At 42.9% G+C, this 23231-nt stretch overlaps 1 protein-coding gene across 1 annotated transcript in view; it reads right to left on the minus strand.

Moving 5' to 3' along the window:
* Positions 1 to 7232: 7232 nt before the first annotated feature.
* Positions 7233 to 23231, minus strand: part of LOC310862936 (A-type voltage-gated potassium channel KCND3-like) — a gene marked incomplete at both ends in the record, with an annotated part of 123558 nt that continues 107559 nt past the window's right edge. Inside the window, 4 exons of the mRNA XM_083771059.1 lie at positions 7233 to 7476; positions 7998 to 8293; positions 8591 to 8683; positions 15547 to 15648. Of these exons, the coding sequence (XP_083627185.1) occupies positions 7233 to 7476; positions 7998 to 8293; positions 8591 to 8683; positions 15547 to 15648 (735 nt within the window). The remainder of the gene's footprint in view (positions 7477 to 7997; positions 8294 to 8590; positions 8684 to 15546; positions 15649 to 23231) is intronic.

Genomic DNA, 23231 nt, shown 5'->3' on the forward strand with positions numbered 1-23231 from the left:
TTAAGCCAGAATTGCTCTTTTTGGCGGAAGAAGAAAGGAGAAGAAAGATCTGGGCGTCTAAAATAAGGGACCAATAGGCCCTTCGGGCTTGGTCCATTAAAAAACAAATAGGGAACAGTGGCAGTGCATTATGACGCGCTGTGAGCTTGTTGCTCTGCCATTTTTTTAAAACTTTTTTACAACTCTCTTATATGTGAAGTGGGGGATTCGTTTATGAAAAAACTAAACGTTGAAATATGAAGATATGAGGTTTCTGCCCAACAACATATATGCGGTAACCGTAAAATAATCTATGTGGTATGAGAAGAAGAAGAAGAAGAATGAATTGTCATGTTTGCAATATCATCCAGGCAACAGAACAGCAAAGGAACACACTAAATTGCTTTGGTGGCAGATTTTAATTTGGAATCTGACACTTCATAGTCACTACGACACAAGAGAATCTCAAATGATAAACAACCAACACTCTGACAAAATATACACACAGCAACAGACGCACTGAAAAGCTCAGTTTAAAAGAAGGAAACAAACACAAACAACAATGCCAAGACTTTTAAAACGTGACCCTCTGTATGCCAATAGAAGTGTGATAAAGTTCCACCATACAACATCATTATAAGCATCATGAACAATGACAAAGTTATGCTCCATCGTACAACGGCAACACAAATGCAAAATAGCCAATTTATAGCCGCGTCACAAACGTGACACGTTGTGAGGTTATAGATCAGGTATTTTTGGACCACGACACAGTTGTACGACAGATTAGATATTTGACTTAAAAGGGTATTTTAATTTAAAACGTTGCTGGGGGTCATTTTCACGTCTATCTGACTTTTGCGTGCACCAATACCGAAACCAGCCTATTAAACTGGAGAGCAGTATGTAAACTAACTACCGTACAGTACATTTACTTAAACCTAGAACACTATTAACATATTTTTTGTTACACCATCACTAAACACGGGTACCCAATGTAAAATATCCCATAAAAAATATTTCAGTACAGCAATACATGGCAACTTGAGCAACTCTTCTTTAATATTTCATCATGACTTTTCACAAAAATAAATGAATAGATATCATGGGGGGGGGGGGGGGGGGGGGGGTTGGGCTATCATAGGGGGGCATCTGTGAAAATTATTTTAAAGAAAAAAACAGAAATTAATTTGGGAACTTTTCCTTTGGTCCACCCATTCCTAGGACATGTGAGAATGGTCCAGTGAAAGAAAAATAAAATCCATTGTGGGTGCATGGGATTTCTCTCTATCACATTATCACTAAACATAAACACCTGCCTGGAGAAAAAAAACAGCAATGTGAGCAGGGAAACAAACCTACATTCTATATGTCGTCACTGAGCATCATGAAGGTACTGAAAGACCCACCCACCTCAGACATTAGCAACATTATAAAAAGTACAAAAATATAATCGGCGTGAAAATCACGCGTGTTTAGTGTTCTAGGGAGTACTGTTCTTTCTTTCTTTTTATAAAAAACTTTTACTGGATTATTTCCAATATTCAGTAGTACTTTTACTTCTACTCCACTACAACTCAAAGGCAAATATTGTACATTAACTGCACTGCATTTATTTGAAAACCTTTGTTACTACTGTATCTATTTTGTAGATTTTGATTATTATTATAAAACCACTTCAGCTCTATATACATTTTGGCAGCTCTACAAGCTCACAATGATGACGATGTGACGCATTGTAGGCTTGTAGAGCTGCTATTTTCAAAAGATTTGTATACATTTGAAAACTTGTGTAAGGGACATTTTGCATAATGAGCACTTTCTACTTTTGATACTAAGTACATTTTGATACCAACACTTTTGTACTTTTACTCAAGTAAATTCTTAATGTTTTACTTGTAACGGAGTATTTCTAAATTTCTGCATTGATACATACAAAAAATGTGAGCACCTTTTCAACCACTGTCTGGAGTGCACACAAAAGCCAGAGTAGATGTGAAAATGACCCCAGAAGTTTTGTTTATAAAGTGAAATATCCCTTAAAGTTGATTGAGTGTGAACATATGGGACGCATTGTGCATTCTTCAGTAATCATTTGAAGTGTGACGTAAAATGTTGTAAATAGCCCTGTCAAATTCACAAGTACCGGTACGAAAAATACCATGGTGCCAATTCTGAACATCAATGAGCTAGAAACACTCTTAAAGGGACCTATTGTTCATCAGGGACGTGCACACATAGACATCAAAGGGGGCTTCAGCCCCTGCCCATTTACCCGTCTGTAAAACAGCTGTCTTTTCCAGCCCACGAACGCAGCATCTCCTATGGTGAAAGAAATGCAAATGCCACTCCTTTCCTTTCCATGCCATACTGGAATGGCAGCATTCAGGATAATTGCTTTCCCCCCCCCCCACGAAGTCTCCTGAACTTGAATGCAGCATTTTGCGTTGAACAAATTTGTTTAGAAATCCATGTCGTACACCGCATCTCCAGTAGATAAAGATTGGGTTTGAGCCCTGAAAATAGCTATTTTCATTTAGCTAAATCTTATGGGATTTCAGCCACTCTAATACTCTCTGCACGTCCCTGTTGTTCATATTCAGCAGATACCGTGATGACATAAAAGAATGACGGACCAGTTTGTATATATTTTCTATATAACCAATTGTCATACTACCAGTTTGTTGATCATATAGCGAATGAAAAACTGACGATGTCGGGACGAAATGTTTCATCATTTTTTTGAGTGGTGCAACCACTCCAAGGAACAGCAATGTCCCTATGTTTAGAGTACCTTGTCCCTATGTTTAGAGTACCAACAGGGGGCCCTGTTGCACCACTCACTTCAGACCCCGGTCTGATTTTTGAGTGGTGCAACCACTCCCTTACGGAGCTGTGTGTGGGTGCCTGGGTGGGTATGAGCACGAAAAGGGTGGGTATGAGCACGAAAACAGCATGGTTGTTTTTCACCACCTGTGCGCAACCTAACACACACACAAACACACGCACATATTAACTGTATATATTATGATGATTTCGGGTGTGCCAGGACAGTACAGTGACAATACAGCACAGTAGAGGGTACAGTAGAGGGACCCCGACACGGTAACCCTGTCATTTCTCAACCGTTTCGGACATGGGGCGGCTCGCCGGAATCGGCCTGGCCCCCTGGGTGCGTTCCTGTGGGTCTAGATGTTCCGGGGACCCCCCCAGGGACTCCCCGGGGACCCCCAGAGACACCCACATGGTAACTCTCATTTCTCTACCGTTTCGGATGTGGGGCGGCTCGCACCCTGGCTGTGGTCCTGTGGGTCTGGAACTTCCGGAGACCCCCCGGGGACCCCCACACGGAGTTGCACCACTCACTTCACACGGGTGTGATTTTATTTCTTCAGACAAAACTCACAAAGGCAACACAAAACAACAATTCCACAGAAAACTGCGACAAAAAAACTGCGAACAAAAACTTCAATTGGTTCTTCATTATTGAAAAAAACACATGAAGTGAAATTATAGCTCACAATCAAGTAAAAACATATAAACAAAAAAACATTGATTGTTCCTTTTTTTTAGATTAACCACAGCACACCTTGGCAAGTAGTCACAAATGATTCCAGAGTCCAGACACCACCAGGCACCTATGAATTTCCAATGAGCAACAATACAATAGCAGGTATACATTTATAATGTACTGCACTGTGGTTACAGTATCATGTCAGTATTGTGGTCAGTATCACGTCAGTATCATGGTCATTAACATGGTCAGTATCATGTCAGTATCATGGTCAGAATAATGTCAGTATCATGGTCAGTACCATGGACCAGACAGTGGCCTTCAATGGTGGGGTTCAATCCCCGGCCGGGTCATACCAAATACTATAAAAAGGGGACCCAATGGCCCTTTTCGAAACCAGTCCCTTAACTTGAAGTGCTCTCGGGAGGTTCCCTCGTCAGGAAGTGCCCCTCCAGCTGAATCAAGTTACCTTGATTAGTGTGCTAAGTATAAAAATACACTCGCCCTCCTTGTGCAGAAACAGCAAACAAAAAGGACATGTCATAATATACATCCATGGTGTTTATAAATCATTGTGTTAAAAGTTATTTTGTTTGTGTAGTTTCATTTATAGTTTTTCACAGTGGGGTAAATAAAGAGTGAACATCAGTTGGAGCGTTGTCTATTCTGCATCAGATGAATATTGTTTAGGAGCAGTTTATTTATCATTTATTTGTGGTGGTACTCACATTTGTAGGTCGCTGTTTCCATGCGAACACAGAGCAGGGCTGCACAAGGCAATGGAGTCTAGATCGGCACAGACTCGCTCTTGAGGGCTTTATAAGCCACTTCCACTTAAGGCTGCTTGGTTTCGGACAACACCTAATATGGCGCAGCCTCGCATGAACGCGTAAGGGACAAGTGTTTCAAAAAGAGGGAATGCCTCCGTGCTTGGCATCAATGGGTTGGATTGGGGCGTCAAATCAACTAATCAAATGATTCCTTGGCTGTGGCTCACCGCTCAAAGACATGGGTAAAATACGGAGAACAAATTTCACTGCGGTAACGTGTGTGACAAATCGTATGACTTCGGTCAGTATCGTGGTCAGTATCACGTCAGTATCATGGTCAGTAAATTCTTTCAACATGTACAACAAAAAACAAAAATAACTTGAAAACAGCGAAAACACATATAAATCTCTATACGGTTTAAAGGACAACTTTAGTTTTTTTCAACCAAGGTTCATGTTTTAGGTTGTTATTAGAGAAACTAAAAGGTGAGTGTTAATTTTCTTTCATTTGCTGCTTTCTTTCGTTTTAGGGATTTTAGCTCTTTTTGACAGGGGGGCGGGGGCATTAGAGCATGGGGATAAATATGTATTTTTTTTACCAAATTTGATGGTGATTTATTTATTTATTATTTACTATAGTCCTAATAAACCCCAGGAAATTACATCTGGCCACAGAAGATAACAGGATCTACTGAATGTGAAGGTAGCCTACTGGGGGAAGGCTTATACTGTGTGTATAGGCTCAATATGTCAGTTTGTCACATTCAATAGATCCTGTGATCTTTTGTGGTCAGATGTAATTTCTTGGGGTTTATTAGGACTATAGTAAATAATAAAATAATAAATCGCCATAATATTTTGTAAAACATTACATATTTAGCCCCAAGCTCGAATGCCCCCCTGTCAGAAACTGCTAAAATCCCCAAAACGAAAGAAAGCAGCAAATGAAAGAAAATTAACACTCACCTTTTACTTTCTCTAATAACAACCTAAAACATGAACCTTGGTTGAAAAAAACTAAAGTTGTCCTTTAAGCAGTTCACTTTCAATTCTTTGGTTTAAATGAATATCAATGTTGGCGTATCTTATTATATCCCAATAGTTCATTTTTAAATATGTTTAGTCCATATTATCATAATTATTTATTTTCCAGCTTCTCTGGGTTAAGCCTACTTTATGCTCCACTGAACATTTATTAGAAAATAATGGATTTTCAGATTAACTATGCATGTTTCGATGAGGCCATACATTACCTTTAGATTTTGGACCTTTTTAACCACACTAAATTGAAAGTGAACATAATCATAGCCGCTTGTTGTCACAGTGGTCCTCAACCTTCTCGGTGTGTGACAAATTACACACGCAGGTCACACTTTTTCACTTCCTGTTGACATTCATCCTATTTCACCATGGGCTCTCTGCACTCTACCTAAAGAGCAGCGACTGCACCATTAAGCCATTAGTACATAAAGCATACCCCGTTGACATTCATCCTATTTCACCATGGGCTCTCGGCACTCTACCTAAAGAGCAGCGACTGCACCATTAAGCCATTAGTACATAAAGCATTCCCTGCAAAATAATTGTCATGATCGTGTATTTGTATATTGTAAAAAATATATTCTGCATGTCATAAATCACATCATATACTCACGGCAACCATAAGTTGTCTCTGGCCGAGAACCACTGCCTCACCATACGTCAGTATAAAAGTCTTTACTATCTGAAAGCACAGTGCCAAGGCAGACTCACAGCTTCACAGAGGGGGCTGGGTGGACAGTATGGAATGGAACTGCATGTGGACCAGTGGTGGAACGTAACTTAACCCATAGACCTGAGTCTGATTGATTTAAAAAACATCTACAAGATGTAGATCTGCAATTTTTCAATGGCTAAAGTATAACATAATCCTTCAAACACCAAAAGAGGTTCCCCGTCCAAAATGGGTTAAGTTTACTTGACTTTACTACTGTACTTAAGTACCATTTTGAGGTATTTGTACTTTACTTGAGTATTTCTGATTTCCAATTACGTCTACTCCAAATGTCGTACTTTAACTCCACTACATTTCCTTGAAAACTTTAGTTACTACTTACTTTGTGGATTTTGATTATTATTACAAAACATACACTTCGGTCCTACATTCAATGTCTTTAACTTTTGTACTTTTACCCAAGTGCATTTAGAATTCCGGACTTTTTTATTTCTACATTGCAGTATTGATACTTTTTCTGAAGTAACAAATGTGAGTACTTTTTCCACCACTGACTGGGACTATGATGATTGTATGTATACAGGCAGGTAAACATGAAGCACGCACACGCACACGCACACGCACACGCACACGCACACGCACACGCACACACACACACACACACACACACACACAAACTGTGTGTGGCATTAACATCAGCATCAACTGACATGGCTCTTCAAATGATGCCATGAAGATATCTAAAAATTATATTATTTCCATTCTTTCCCCACCCACCTCAAAATAGTTCCTGACAAACAACACAACACACAGGACCAATCAAACTCAAGTTAACGCGGTCTGTTATTGTCCGAGTCTTTGTTCAAATTTCCTTTTAAGTACAAAGAAGATCCGTTTCGCAGACAGTATCTTCTGATACTTGCTCACCTTCTGTGTTTAAATCCGTCTTCTTTCCTACAACAAACCGTTACAAACAGAGCAATTCTGTTCATGTCTATTATATAGAAACACAACAAAGTGCAAGATCGTCACTCAGTTCACGTATTTGGGTGTCATCCCAGTACCGTGGGCCTGCCCGCGTCCCCCTCCCTGAGACAGGGACCCCCACCCGTCCCCCTCCCTGAGACAGGGACCCCCACCGGTCCGTTCGAGGCAGAGCAGCGCGCTTCCCTCTGCTGTCCTTTCTCCTGTTGCTTCCCTCCATTCGTTCTTCTTTGTTCCTGATGGGTTGAGTCACATCGGTCGGGCCACGGCCTCACAGAGCGGACACTTTGACGATGCTGACGCCAGCCGAGCTAGCGGTGGTGCGGACACTCGGCGTCGTCGCGGGGCATCCTCCCGGGGGACGCGGGGGTCTCCGTTGGGGGGGCTCGTGGAGGCCGTCGCCTTCAGGGCTTAAGGCGGGGGGAGTTGGGAGGCTGATTATGGCCGTGGTGATCTGTCTGCCCTTGCAGTTGATCCGGCTGACGTCATCGGTCTTCAAGTTGAGACTGGAGCGACTGGGGTATGGGGGGGGGAGAGAGAGAGAGAGAGAGAGAGAGTATGCAATGGAATATCACAGATGATTCTGGGTATTAAACTCTTTTAATTTAGTATCATTCAGTGGTGTAAACTAAAGTAACTAAGTGCATTTACTGTACTTAAGTACAATTTTGAGGTATTGTTTATTTCTTTTGCCAATTTTCAGAACTTTTACTTCTACTACACTCATCTCAGAGGCAAATATTGTACTTTTACTCCACTGCAATTATTTGAAAACTTTACTTTACTAGTTACTTTGAAGATTTTGATTACCATTACAAAACATGCATTACCCACTTCAGCCCTATAATATATAATAGGGCTGTACATTTCGGCCATTTGAAAATAGCCGATCTACAACAAGCTCACATTATTCCAAGGAAACATGGCGCTTCCATGGGCAGAGGGAGAGCTAAGGGCGGCACACTGAACTGGGGGTCCTTGCAATTAAAATGAAAGGTGTAAGAACCACTGCCTTAATTATAGGTTGTCTTTTCACCTGGCAGTTCGCGACGGCAGCTCACCACACTGTATGTGGATGGCACTCAGCTCCTGCAGGGGACCCGGCTGGGCGGTGGCGGCTCCGGGGCGGCCTGCAGGGGGCAGCGCCGTCGCCGCGCTGCTGGTGTCGGGCAGAGCCACGGTGCTCTTGACCCGCTGGGTACAGCAGCAGCAGCAGGTGGCGCCAAAGGAGCTGTCCTGGCTGGACACGGAGGGGCTCTCCGTGTACCTCTGCAGGGACGTCTCCAGACAGTTCTGCTCATAGTATATCTGCTCGTCAACAAACTCATGGGCCTGGAGAAGGACACACACACACACACACACACACACGCACACACGCACGCACGCACGCACGCACGCACGCAGGCAGACAGACAGACAGACAGACAGACAGACAGACAGACAGACAGACAGACAGACTTGAAATTGAGTGATTTCTATTAACTCCTGTCTATAAATAAAGTTATTATCTGCAGTGAAAAGTGGGCCTAAATGGACCGTGTTGTAAGTACATAAAATAAATACATTAATAAAATTAGTAAATGAATAAACCGTTACAATGACTGCGATTGACAGTTCAAGTGGACTCACGGTTGTCTTCTCCAGACAGTGCAGTAGGTGGTGGTGTTGGCATTCTATCAGCGATATGGTCCTACCCAGCTTCTGTTCATCCACCTCTGTACCCTGCACGCACACACACACACACACGCACACACGCAAGCACACACACACACACACACACACACACACACACACACACACACACACACACACACACACACACACACACACACACACACACACACACACACACACACACACACACACACACACACACGCAAAAGCACAGGTGCACATACGACAATTTAGCCACTATATGTCTTAGGCCTATTAAAAGATGACATTAATGGTGTAGTCCCACAGTCATGGAAGGCATTCCATGGTGAAGAACATGAATCATTGTACATATTATAAGCCTTCTCCTCAGTGGGTGGCCGTGGCTGAGTGGGTGGAGAGCCCTTCTGGTCACCAGTGGTTTGTGTCAGTGTCCCTGAGCAAGGTACCTAAACTTCTAACGGCTCCCCAGGTGCCGTAATAATGACACCTACTGCTCCTAAAAGTTAAAAACTTTTTCGTGGACCCCCAAATCAACATTTATTAGGCCACGGACCCCCCCCCCCCCCCCCCCCGCCATTTGAAAACATATGCCAGTGACCCCGATAAGGGATTTTTTACGGCTCTAGCAGTGATTCCGAAACATATTTATTTCATGGACCCCCAGTTTCACATTATGCTACGAACCCCCAATTTAATGGCATTTCTATCTCTGGTACCACAAAACTATTCAAGAGACTATGACTAAAACTACAATAAAAATGTGCTGCCAAAACTCCAATCCAATCTAATTTGCTGCCCCCAATCCAACCCTTGATGCTGAGTACCAAGTAGGGAGGCACTGGGTCTCACTTTTCAGAGCCTTTGCTTTGGTATTACCTGGCTTTGGTATTACCAGCAGCTATAAGCAATAATATGTCAAAAAACATGTGGTATTCAGACAGCCAGCAATGGGTAAAACGCTCCCACATCTGTGACACATCTAGGGGCCACAATCTGCATTCAAAGATTTTCCTATAAGCTTGGTCATTGGTCGATTTGCCTGTCTGCTTCCCGATTGGTTAGTCATTGAGACCAGCTTTTTCCCCGACCAATGACAAAGCTTCTAGGAACATCTATGAATGCAGATTGCGGCCCCTAGGTGTGTCACAGAGACTACATTTGTTTGGGGAGTGTTTTACCCATTGTTGGCTGTCTGAATACCAACAAAATAAAAGGTCATTAAAGTTTTTACATATATTGCTTATAGCAGCTTTAAGTCATCATTATCAGTAATGTCTACGGCCCCGGGCCAATGAATAGTCCATTCAGTAACCTCAGCAGTATGCTCAGTGACTGCCTGACTGTACTAGATGCTGCAAAGAACATTTTAATTCCTTTTTCTCAGCTTTAATGAATAGAGATCCATATACACTCACTCAAGTCTGAGATTGGTTCTTTAAATCTGATTGCTTATTTTGTGCATTGGGCATGTCACATTTTTGGGATAATGCCATCGTTATCCGCCTTGCTTTGTGCAATTTGCACAAGTTTACAAAGCAATTTCCCCTTGCTGAAGCATTCATTTGTAAGGGAAATGACACACTACAGTTTTAAATTCAGTAACTCGAAACATTGAGGCTTTGTACGGTCGAGGATTTGTTTTTGATGTGGAGATTGTGGGGAAATATTAAAATAGAAACTGATCGCTGTATACTATACAAGAATTATCTGAATTTAAGATTTTTCAAAAATAGCAGACCTACAAGCTTGTAGATCTTTTGTTTTTCAATAGCTAAATTATAACAAACACCAAAAGGGGTTCCCGGCTTCCCGCTCAGAATGGATTAAACTGGCATACCGATTGTGGGCATGTCATTACAGTAGGTAAACAGTACTGCTAGCACTAAGCACTGTTAGTGTATTTGAGTTATTATTAGGGCTGTCAAATGATACAAGTTTTTCTTTATCCGATTTAATCACAGCTTAAATATATGCCCCTTTCTTGTGGGAAAGACACTCTCTAGCTCTCTCTCTCTCCATGTCTCTGTCTTTCACCCCGTTATTGTGCTGTGATTTGAGCCTCTATATGTAAATTGTGCAGCCATTTATGGCAATAACCAACTTGTGCTTTCCTCCATCCACATAGGGCTAGCTTCTCTTTCATCTCGTTTCGATCTATCAGCCATCAGATACCAGAGCGATGACTATAGTGCAAAGTGGATGGGATGTATGGGGCGGGTCATCTAAGCATTGTAATTGAGTTACAAATTTAATCTAATTAATTTTTCAAATTGATTTATTATTATTATTATTATTATATTTTCACAATCTGATACAACGCCGGCTAGCCTACTTTCTAATGTTTTGATAATTTGCGCGACAGATGTATGCATGACGGTATAGAGTTTCAACTAGTGTATTGAAGAAGAAGATGATCAGGTAATATAATTGTGAAAAATAACAATAACTAAAATGATTGAAACAAAGAATTAGTGAATTGTTTGCTAGCGTGCTGCTTGTTTATGTTATGGTTATACATACTGTACAACTTTGTCATAAAAAAATAACTTGCACAAGTAAATTGCATTAAACAGTTCTGTGGGGTGGGTCTTTGCGCAACCGCTCCGTCATTTAGATATATGCCGTCTATCTGTGGCATATCTGTTGGATCGGCTGTTCTGGACAAACAGATCTCCATATACGCCTATTTGAATTGAGCAAATTTGGCTGAGGGACTGCCATTGGATTTTTTTGTTTTTTCATGTCATTATGAAAGCAGGGAATCATAGCTTAAAATTGACATTGGTTGTTCAGTTTGACCCACCAGTTTTAGGAGATATGGCTTATAGACTTGTCTTGCAGAAAATGGCGAGTTTAGAAAACAGGCTTGAAAGGTTCACTTCTGTGGACGGTAAGATTACACCTATGTTTAAGCATTTATTCCATATTTACATGTCAATTTCAGCTCTCACATTTATTTCAGACATGCTCTAGTATATATGTGAAGAGTCTGCCTGTGCTATTAAGTCATTTTGGATAAAAAAAATAGTTTTTTCCTCTGGTTAAAAGCTAGAGTTTGTGCGATGGCAGGCTCTCAGTCAAATCTGGTCACATAATTATGGTCGGATCGGATGCAAGTCAGGAACAATGCAAGTTGCATGAACGCAATGCACACAAACTGAACTCAGCAGGTTTTCCTTTATTGTCTCCACCAGGCCGAAGGCATGTGGGGAGAGTATGTTTTGCACTCCGTCCGTCCGTTTGTGTGTCCGTCCGTCCGTCCGTCCGTCCGTCCGTGTGTCCGTGAACAGCTAATCTCGGCCACCGTTAACCCGGTCGATGCCATATTTTGCACACACACTCCCTGGATGCCAACGATGAACCTCTGCCCCAAACTTTCCAGAACGGCCTGTTATAGCGCCACCAGGAGGCCGCTTTGTGCAAAACAAGTTTTTGCACAGTACACCTACAGATTTTGTCCAAACATCACGCAAATTGGTACACAGTCTCTCTAGAGCCATTCAACGAAACGGGTCTTTCAGATTTATCACACTCCATCCTGATTGGTTAAGATTGGCTTCCAAAGTTCACAGGAGTGCTCAGTTTCAAACAAAATGCTGCAAATCATGAACACATCGCGTGATTTCCGTGAAATTGTGCACCCACATTCCCACTAGGCCGAGGACGAAATGCCACATGAACAATTTCAACTCAGCCTCAAGGTGGCGCTATAACTGGCCGAAAAGTGTTTTTACCTCTAACTGCACGGATCTGTGGATAACCTGGTGGAGACCTGTGCCTGGAAGGGCACTTTTTCTAGTTTGTTGTCGTTTGCTGTGAAGGTCTGCCATTGGGGAGAATTCCTCACAAAAAAAAGCTTGTGTTTTCGGAGAGTGGGTCTTTTGATGTACTGCATGATTGATTTAGTACGTATGACCCTGTCCCAGCTGTCCCTGACGTTTCAATGTAGCAAGAGAATCAATCCAGACAACTTTTTTCTCTTCTTTTTCTCTTCCAGAATCAACTTTACTGATCACGGTTTCACAGGGTATACTTTATTTTATTTTGTATTTATGTTGTTGCGATCTCTCAAGTTTGATTTACCCTGTCAATGTGCACAAGAAACGGTTGTTAAACAAAATGTGCTTAAGTGATGTGCTGCAACCTACTTGCTCTACTGGTTGCCAATGATTATTATTATATTAATGATGAATGATGAAGTATTAATATATAGCATGTCTAGAGCATGAATACAGGATACACTGTACAGATAGATGCAGCATACACATACCCTGTTCCTAATCACTGTACTGTATGTTAATACCTATACTACCTATTGACTTTATTTATTTGTATTCTTCTGTCTGTCTGTCTGCATGTCTGTCTGTATGTCTGTCTATATTGCTTTGTTGCATTGTGTGCTTTCACAGTCAATCCTATCTATCTATCTATCTATCTATCTATCTATCTATCTATCTATCTATCTATCTCTCTCTCTCTCTCTCTCTCTCTCTCTCTCTCTCTCTCTCTCTCTCTCTCTCTCTCTCTCTCTCTCTCTCTCTCTCTCTCTCTCTCTCTCTCTCTCTCTCTCTCTCTCTCTCTCTCTCTCTCTCTCTCTCTCTCTCTCTCTCTCTCTCTCTCTCTCTCTCTCTCTCTCTCTCTATCTATCTATCGTACCATTACTCCCTTTAGTAAAACACTACTAATCCTCTATGGTCCTTAAGTCTAACAAGGCTAATAGTTAAAGTGACCTTCTGCACTAAGGGTAAGTGGTACCTCTTTATCGTAATACCTGACAGAGTCTGTAGCTAGATTAAAAAAATCAATGTTGGCGTTTCCCAGATTTCCCCCGGAATGTTCTCTACGAGTGAGCCAGTCATTTTTGACACAAAACAGACCCACTCAGGAGAGTACCGAGCGAGTGACAGCGCTGGTGACACCAGTGTGATTTGATGTGCCAGCACTGCCAGCCTCATCATCACATACACTGACAGCCAGGCTCTGGGTCTCTCAGCGCTCTACAGATGGCATGTATATGGTAATTCTAATCAATCCCAGACATCCATGAGCTTTCAGTACCGGACTGGATTAGATCTGAATGGATTTGTATGTATTTTTTACTGACTGTGTGAGAGAGAGTGGTGATCCCGTGGTGATGTGTTATGTGAGGGTTAAGCCAATGCATATTAAGAGTAAATAGAAATCTGAATACTCGAGAGAGTGAACGGCAAACGGAAAGAGCCGTAGGTAATCCACGGCATAATGAAAAAGAACTGCATCTACAAAGTGTGGAGAAGAGATGAAACGTATACCTGTATAGTGTATACTTTGCTTCCTCAAGAGGACGGACAGAGTTTGGTTAATGGAGTCTTGGGGACGGTGTGTATATACTTTTCCAATTTCACATAGATTACTTATCTAAATATTACAAGAGAAAACCTGCTCGTCATGAGCAACACTGCTGCACACTTCCATGGACACGATCACACGCCACGGAGCACGGCCAGCCCTCCGGGGACCTCGCAAAAAAACACCCTCCGATCCCGCACAAATGTGTGCGCCTGACCCACGCAAAGACTTGCGTGTAATACCCACATTTAATACATTTACCCCAAAACACACACCTAGCCTCGCATTAGCCCCCGCACTGCATGTTGGGAAGGACACAGCTTAATGTAGGGGTCACCGATTGCTGTGCAACATCCCCCTCATGTTCTCACCACCCAGTTCGGCTACACCACACACACTAACCTACACAACTGTCCACACGCAACACAGGGCCCTTAGCTCACATGCCCATCCCCACGCAGCAAAACACAGCTGTGATAGGCCAGCCACCCACTCACATGCACTACATCTCAGCGCCACAACACGAAGAGTTGGATGCCACAAATAGTTGGATGCCACTCTTCTTCCTACAAAGCCATGCCAAAACAAAAGACACCTCTCGGCTATCGTACGGCAAACGCCATCGCGTTTCCCAGTCCCACCACCACGGACTCAGAGCCACCTCGCATCAGTGCCACTGCAGACACATGGGTGTGTGTGTGTGTGTGTGTGTGTGTGTTTAGTTTGATTTCAGCAGCACTAATCAAAATAATACAAAACAAGTTAACAACACATATTAATAATAACCCATCCGTTACTACAGTGGAGTCTGTCAACTCCCGCAATTTCCTTCTTGCCATATTGCGCTGTAGCGCAACTCTTGGATGCGCCGCCCAAAGGGCAGAGAAATTCTAGTATATATATTTTTTCTTTTAAGTTCCCCAGCTATTTTGCAACAGTGGCCAGCTAATCATGCCAGTCACCAGAAAAAGCAACAATCTCACACTGAGGTTGACTCTCTTTCTCTCTTTCGCCAGACATGCAGGGATCTCATTTAGCAGAATCTTACACTGACAAAGTAGTGCTGTACTGTACATGAAGCTCTTTATCTCATCCCCAGACTTTTTTTTTGTTGCCCTGGGTGAGGGAAGTTATTAAAAGGACAGCAAGTGCAATAACTGGTATCAGTTATAACTTAACAGCCCTTGGGCTGATATGGCAGTAACTATATCCGATCACCACAAGTGCCACTGAGTGCTGAACTATCACCATGAGTGACCTGGCTGTGGGACTAGGAGGGACTCGGCATGTCAAACAAGTCAGCGTTGATTGTGACCATATGGCCAGGCTGGTATGTATGTGTGAACAAGCCTTCAGTTGGATGACCTCAGGCAATTACAAATGCCCAATCTTTTTTAGTTACTAGGGGTGCAAAAGTAATTGGCACTATTTGATTGAAATTATTATACAAAATATTTTTTTGGGGGTCCTTGACATGAACATGTTTGAGAACGACTGTTTTTCAGAAAACTATCAGGATTTAGAAGGCATTTGTAGAATGGTCCTCAGGTCTAAATGGGTTAAATATGTGTAATGGTGACAGCCCTATAGCTGTGTCTCACCGTGAGCTCCAGGAGGTCGTTGAGCACTCCGCTGCGTTTGCTCTGGAGGAAGGCGTTGGAGCTGCCCGTCTTGGCCACTCGTATCCTGCACAGTCTGGCTTTCTGCGCATGCAACAGGAGGAAGAAGAAGAAGTAGCGTCAGCCTATGTAGCAGTGGTGGTGTACACGAGTATTCACTATTAAGTGTTTGAAATATTATAATGTACTGTATGCCGGTAATAACAGTGGTTTTCAACAATTTTGATACCTGCAGGGCCCACTATTTATTCTGCACTTTAGCCACGGACCATGAGGTTTAGTCTCTCAGACCCAAAACTAAAGATTTGTTTTGTTTTTGTCCACATTTCCATGCTGAATTAAGGAGAGATAAGAGGCAAACGTTGCTCAAAATAACAATTCTTCTACATTTTCTAATTGTGTAGATTCTTGAAAATTAAGTAATAACAATAATTTAACCCCTAGGAGCATACAATGAAACCAAAGGTTTCATTTTACACTCTCAAGAGTTAAATATCTATAAGGGTCCATTTGGTTTCCAACTCTCCATCATTTAGCTGGTGACCACCTGGGACCCCCTCAAGGACGACTGGTGGTCCCCGGACCACTGGTTGAAAACCACTGGTAATAAGAATGACATATATACTTGTCAGGTTCAGGCTCTGTATTACACTGAATGAATGAATGAATGAATGAGTACAAGCCCCACATATCAGGGCTACATAGTCTTAGTGATACAAGCTGATCACCTGATCACCAATCACATCGATATGCTAAACCCCGTAACACATACAAATGACATACGTACGTAGTACATTTTTTTTTTAATGAGCAGACCTACAAGCACACAACGCATCACTCACACAGCAACGGGCTGTGACCTTCACCTATTTTCAGTATATGGAATAGCGCCAAAGTGATTAATTCATAATGTAATTTTGTAAAGTTTGGGTTCTCAAATTCTGCCCGAACCGATCCAACGTTTTCGGGCCGGGTCTAAAATGTATGTAAATTACTCAGCCGGGCTAGGCGTGCGTGTGTGTGCGCGTGCGTGTGTGCGTGTGTGCATGCGTGTGCGTGTGTGTGTGCGTGTGTGCATGCAAGTGTGTGTGCTTGCGTGTCTTGGGGGTGTTAGGTGGACAGTGGACACAGAGAATTCATATATTTGTTTACTAATGCCTTATTTATCAGCACTAACTAAGTCGGTAGTCGTTGCCAGGGCAATCTTTCTGCTGCAGAAGGACACCTCTTAACAACATGGATCATACCTTCCCTAACCTGGGCATCCCACGGCAGGCAATTTGTGGTGAAGGAGAGATTTGGTGTAGACAGTAAAAACGTGGTCAAAGTCTACAGTTGTAACTCAAAGTTTAAGTGGTTAACTAACAGACACAGAACCTTTCAGACAAGTGCATTGCAGAAGATCCAGAGAATCTCTCAGTCACTAACCAACCGCCTGATGAGAGCCACATGGGGTCCACGATGAAATGCAGGAGTGACGCAAAAAGTCACGTTTCAGTAACAAAATATTAGGGACTTTAAGCAACGACGGCTACGGCAGTCCGCTCCGGCAACCGGAAATGGATCAGTGCTCGATAGATAAACCTGCTTGCCGTCGCAGCCGTTCCTAGTACGGCAGAACCTACACTTATGTCATCACCATGTTTATTGAAATAAACTGTCATACATGCACACCGATTGCTCCATCATCACCTCTCTCTTGTGCTGTGTAATGTGTTGGCCTGCTCTGAATGAAGAAATAACACTAATTCCATATGTCATAACTGTTTTAGAATAACACAAATTGCTCCCGCACCTTCCTCTTTCCACTGCTGATCATGTCCAGCGCATGTAAGAAGCAGGTTATCGGCAAGTCAGCTGACGCAAGAGAGCTGTCGCTTTTAGTTTTTCTCTTATGTCTGTGTTTATGTTTGACACGTGCTGCCTAGACGCGTTGTCACCATGGGAACCAAAAAGCCATGGGAACCCGTCGCCGACGGCTGTCTGCATAATGATTTTGACTGCTACGGCCATTGCGTCATAGCAACCGTACTTCCGCCTAGCGGAGCCGTGCTGAAAACCGTCATTGCTTAACGGCCTGAAAGTCCCCATTGGCCCGTCAGCGACTGAGACGGCCGAGCAGACGCTAATGGATGGTGCTCATTCTTGCCCAATGGAAGGCTGAGGATTTAATGACAATAATGTACCTGTCAGCCAAATATGAAAATGACTTTAATTTCACAGTCTATAGGCTAACATTTGTCAACGGTGTTCCGATCTATACCATTAAAAAAAAACGGGGTTGAAATATGTACTTTGAGTGCAACTTTTTTGCATTTATGTGACCATCAATTTTGGCTAGGAACGATGCGGAACAATCACGAGAGGGAGGGATGGAGCGAGAGAGAGAGATAGAGAGATAAAAAGGGAACAAAGCAAGCAAGAGATAAAAAGGGAACAAAGAGAATGGGAGAGAGATAGATAGCTTGATAAGTGAATAACTGCGTAGGTCAGGATAAACTCCTCTTTGGACCCTATTGTGCTCAACAGCAGCTGCAAACAATTAACAATTGCATTTCAAGGGACGGGAGACAAACAGAGCAATGCCTGCTTCTGGTTTCCGGATTCTTCTGGTTCTGTAAATTGTCATTCAGTGAGAAAATGCCTTTCTTTGAGGCAGTGAAACGATGATGATGATGATACCAACATAATAACTGCTGGGTGTGTGTGGGTGTGAGTGCAGGACAAAGGTAAAAGAAAACGTGTTTGTAGGTGTGTGTGTGTGCGTGCACACGCGCGTGTAGCCCCTGACCACTCCTCTCTCCCTCTGAGCAGTTGACGATGTGATTGAAAGCGTGCAGGTCTCTGCGCACGTGAGTTTCTGTAGACATATACTCTACCATATTGATCAAAGGCCCGATAATGGGGAAAAATTACTCTAGCCTTCGCATTCTTCCATTTTGACTTCCTATTCTGTTAACTGAATTAGGCACTTTAAAGATGGAGAGCCGTGAATCCACCCCCCCCAAAAAAAACATGATTATCAGGTACAGTGATTATAATAGGAGGAAGATGTTTTTCAATAAAGTGTACAGAAAGTGTTAAAATTATGTTTTTATGTGGCCACACCCACCGGTTCATTAACTATGCCTGGTTTTCACCTTAGCACCACCCACCTGAACTTAAGCCTCACACACAGCTGTTGTTGAATGATAATGTGGAGGGGTTATGATGTCACTAAAATGGTGTTATTTCAATTGGGCCTTTGACTTTCAGGAAGAAACCAAAAATACACAGGGAAGACATATTTGAATATTATAACTACACATGGGGGTCTATTAGAGTAATGTTAACTCCATAGACGCATGCAAAACAGAAAAAGGCACTCCATCTTTAAGTTAATTCTAAAGTTGGATCTTCGATTTTTGGTGGTGCTGTGTTGCCAGGTCTGTGTGTCGATCAGCGGGATAACTGCGGTTGAAACGCTGAAGGTTTCTCCAAGAGAGAAATCAGATTTTTTTTTGTGTTTCAGCAAATCTACATAGAAACAATTCTACCAAATGACATTTAACACAGCTTTGGTGTAGCCACGCCAACTGGTGACGTCACAAGTATTCCCATGCCCATTGGTGTCACCACGTCTAATCCTCCAGTGCCATCTCCAGTTACCCATGTATCGAAGCAGAGGACGCTGGGAAATAACGTGATCTAAAAAGAAAATCTAAGCCGGTTTAGTCTAATATTATAGGATTTATACATTTATTTATTTATTTTTCTGTGTTTACATATCCGGAGCCATAAAACTAAATATTCTGTGGGTCTTGAAAGATTAGCCTTTCAAACGTGAAGCGATTTAACGCGCCTATAGTTCATTTCCAATGAGACCTGCGTTTCTGCGCGGAGCACTGGGGAGTAGTTGCGGTGCAACAATGCAAGCGTATTTACGTATGGAGGAAAGCCCCACTGTGATTGGCCAGTAGTCGAACAGCCACAGAGCTTGGTTGAAAACGCAGAGGTAAAGACAGTCACATATCACGGCCACAAACCACAGGCGTGAACGGCACTTCCACAATCTCTGCAAGCTGTGCGCTCCATGGGCACACAATTGTGGGTGTGGAATTATCTCAAATGTAATAATAGATAACAAATATTATTGGGACCACTACAGATAATTGTAGATGAATATTTCAAATAGAGGAACTCATATTATAGGCACTCCCTCTCTCTCTCCCCCCTCTCTCTCTCTCTAATTGCCTATACAATTTCCCTCCAGCCATGCTAGGTTTTGACCCAGTCTCGATTATTTCCGCTGTAAACCTGCCATTTCTCTCTTTATGTGTGTCCCGTTACCACTGTGACCTCAGCAGTGGTGGAAAGTAAGTACTGTACTTAATTATTTGGATGCCCGCTAGGTGGCAGCATAAGCACACCTAATCTGTGCCATCCGTCCACTCTCACTCTACGCTCCTCCGTTTCATTTCCGGGTTATCAGCGAGGTGGGGGCTGTTGTTGCTTGAAGACAGGTTTCTGAACTGCCCACAGCCTTGAGACAGAGTAGTTTCTGAACTTCCCACAACCTCGAGACAGAGTGGTTTCTGAACTGCCCACAACCCTCCTATGAGACACAGAGTGGTTTCTGAACTGCCCTCCTATGAGACACAGAGTGGTTTCTGAACTGCCCTCCTATGAGACACAGAGTGGTTTCTGAACTGCAAACAGCCCTCCTATGAGACACAGAGTGGTTTCTGAACTGCAAACAGCCCTCCTATGAGACACAGAGTGGTTTCTGAACTGCAAACAGCCCTCCTATGAGACACAGAGTTGTTTCTGAACTGCCCACAACCTCGAGACAGAGTGGTTTCTGAACTGCCCTCCTATGAGACACATAGTGGTTCCTGAACTGCCCACAGCCCTCCTATGATACATAGTGGTATCTGAACTGCCAACAGCCTACCTATGAGACACAGACTGGTTTCTGAACTGCCCACGGCCCTCCTATGATGAGACACAGAGTTGTTTCTGAACTGCCCACAGCCATTCTATGAGATACAGAGTGGTTTCTGAACTGTCCACAGCCCTCTTATGAGACATAGACGGAGTAGAAAGTACTGGTGCTGTGCTGTCATGAACATTAGTGAGGACCAATTATATGAAGATAGGTTGAAAAGACACACTGAGTAGACTTCCTGCTGCAGGTATCTCCTCCTCAGGTGATCCAGGAGGTTATCACCAAGCAGGCGGGTGATATTTACAGAGACAAACATGAAGATCATGTGCCTAATAATCCTCTCCCCAACCTAAATCTATTCAGAACAGTAAGCCTATAACTCAAAACATTATTTTCACCCCAGAAAATTACCCTTTTGCTCATGGGGATCAGAACAATGACAAATATTTGTAACTAGAATTTCATCCCAGAGTTACTTTGCCGCGCACTATGGGAAGAAGGAAATTGCGGGAGTTGACTCCACATGTAGTAACGGATGGGTTATTAGTTATGATTATGTGTCGTTATTAGTGTAGTGTAGTGTAGTCAACACGTTATGGCTCATACTCACTGCCCGGTATTTGCTCCGATTATGCTGTCGGGGAGCATTTTTGGCGCTGGCCGAGATCGTGATCTACCTTTTGGGCACCGCTTAACTCAACCTTTTTTGTCCCAGGGCACACTTTTCATAGCCTAAAAATCTGGGGGCACACCTAGATATACGGTTTGTGTACACTGTATATATACCGGTGTGTATATATAGTAAATATATATAGTACATATATATAATATATATATATATATATAAATATATAGAATATTAGTGGTCCATGACATGAAAATGTTTGAGAACCACTGCTCTAAAACAACATTGGACAATGATGTTTGACAGTTTCTGACTTGATCTGGCCTGTTAACATTTTCATAGACCTGGTTGCTTGTTTCCCTCTCAGTCAATGTGGCAACCCTGGTCAGAGCCGTGTTGACTGTTCTGTATGATGATTTAGCTTAGCACACAACAGCTAGGAGGATGCAGCAGGCTGATGCCGACATGTTTAACAGTATTTTGCGCAATTTATGTCCCAGAATTTATGGATATGGACTTATGGCTCCATCGCTGCCTCTTTCTTTAGTAGAAGTAGAAATTTAACGTGTTGCTGACTGTTTATCGTCCCTCTCACACGCGCGCGCGCGCGCGCGCGCACACACACACACACACACACACACACACACACACACACACACACACACACACACACACACACACACACACAGCTGACGTCTTCTCCCACCGACGTCAGCTGTTCATTTATCTCCTTATTCATACACGCTTTGAGCTGAGAGAAGCTATAAAGCGCCTTTTAAATATGACAATGCTGTATGGTTTGACAGCTTAAATCCGCGCGGCAGTGTTGTGTGTGTGTGGGACACGGGGTAGTGTTGTGTGTGTGTGTGTGTGTGTGTGTGTGTGTGTGTGTGTGTGCGTGCAATCAGAAGTACTGGCAATAGCGAAATAACAAATGCGATCTGTCTAATCGTAGTAGTTAGGAACAAACCAAGTAGTTTCTAAGCACAATGTTAATGTAACTAAGACATTCGCTGAGCGACCTATAATTTAAATACAGAGATTTAGAAGGAATAAGCGAAATGGTGAGGCGACTATAGGTAAGGTTTCTCTGCGGAGACGGAGGGAGATCCATAGGGGAGATCACATTACAGCAGCCAAAGAGGAGGGGGGGGGGGGGTTTGCGAACTGTTTTTCATGGGCACATCTTTTCATTGGCACGAATATAGATATCCTTATTCGTGCGCACGAATATAGATATCCTTATTCGTGCACGCACACACACACACACACACACACACACACACACACTGGCTATGACTCATTCCTCTTCATATACCCGCAGTAACCTTGAACTTGTAGGCCTGATGAAGAGCAGGTGTGTGTGATAATGTGGTCAGTTTGCAGGATAGGACTACATTAATATCACATCTAATTGAGGTTCCTGTGCTTTCTATTCTCTGACTGCGAGAGACTGAGACAGATAGATGAGGAGACCTTGTTGTACACCAGAGTCCCCAGGTGGCTGCCTAATTGTAATGGGAGCCCCGAGCAGCCCGCCATTATGGCATAACGAAGACGGATGAGGAGAGGTGGAGGAGGAACGAGAGAGGGCGGAGCACGAGAGCAGTGGTGGAAAGATATTTTTTCCCCCAAATGTACCCATTTCACAAGTTCTCCAATTATGTATAAAATGTATAAACATATTTTTGAAAATAGCCGAACTATCGATCGGCAACTTTCAAATGGCCGACATGTATATACGTAGGGGCTGAATGTATTTTAAATGTTTATAGGGGCTGAATGTATTTTAAATGTATATAGGGGCTGAATGTATTTTAAATGTATATAGGGGCTGAATGTATTTAAATGTATATAGGGGCTGAATGTATTTTAAATTTATATAGGGGCGGAGTGTATTTAAATGTATATAGGGGCGGAATGTATTTTAAATGTATATAGGGGCTGAATGTATTTAAACCCACGGTGAGGCCTTTAGGAGGGCCATGCAAGCCTCAAGCGGAGCCGGCGGCACCACCAAGGGCAAGGTGGGGCCTGCGGAACCGTTGCGGCTTGAGAATCCACCATTCCTGAATAAAGTGCCTGGTGCTGGGAGTCTGGTGCAACGCACAGGGC

Source organism: Protomyctophum parallelum (genome assembly GCF_964188405.1).
Source record: "Protomyctophum parallelum genome assembly, chromosome: 8".
NCBI classification, from domain to species: Eukaryota; Metazoa; Chordata; class Actinopteri; order Myctophiformes; family Myctophidae; genus Protomyctophum; species Protomyctophum parallelum.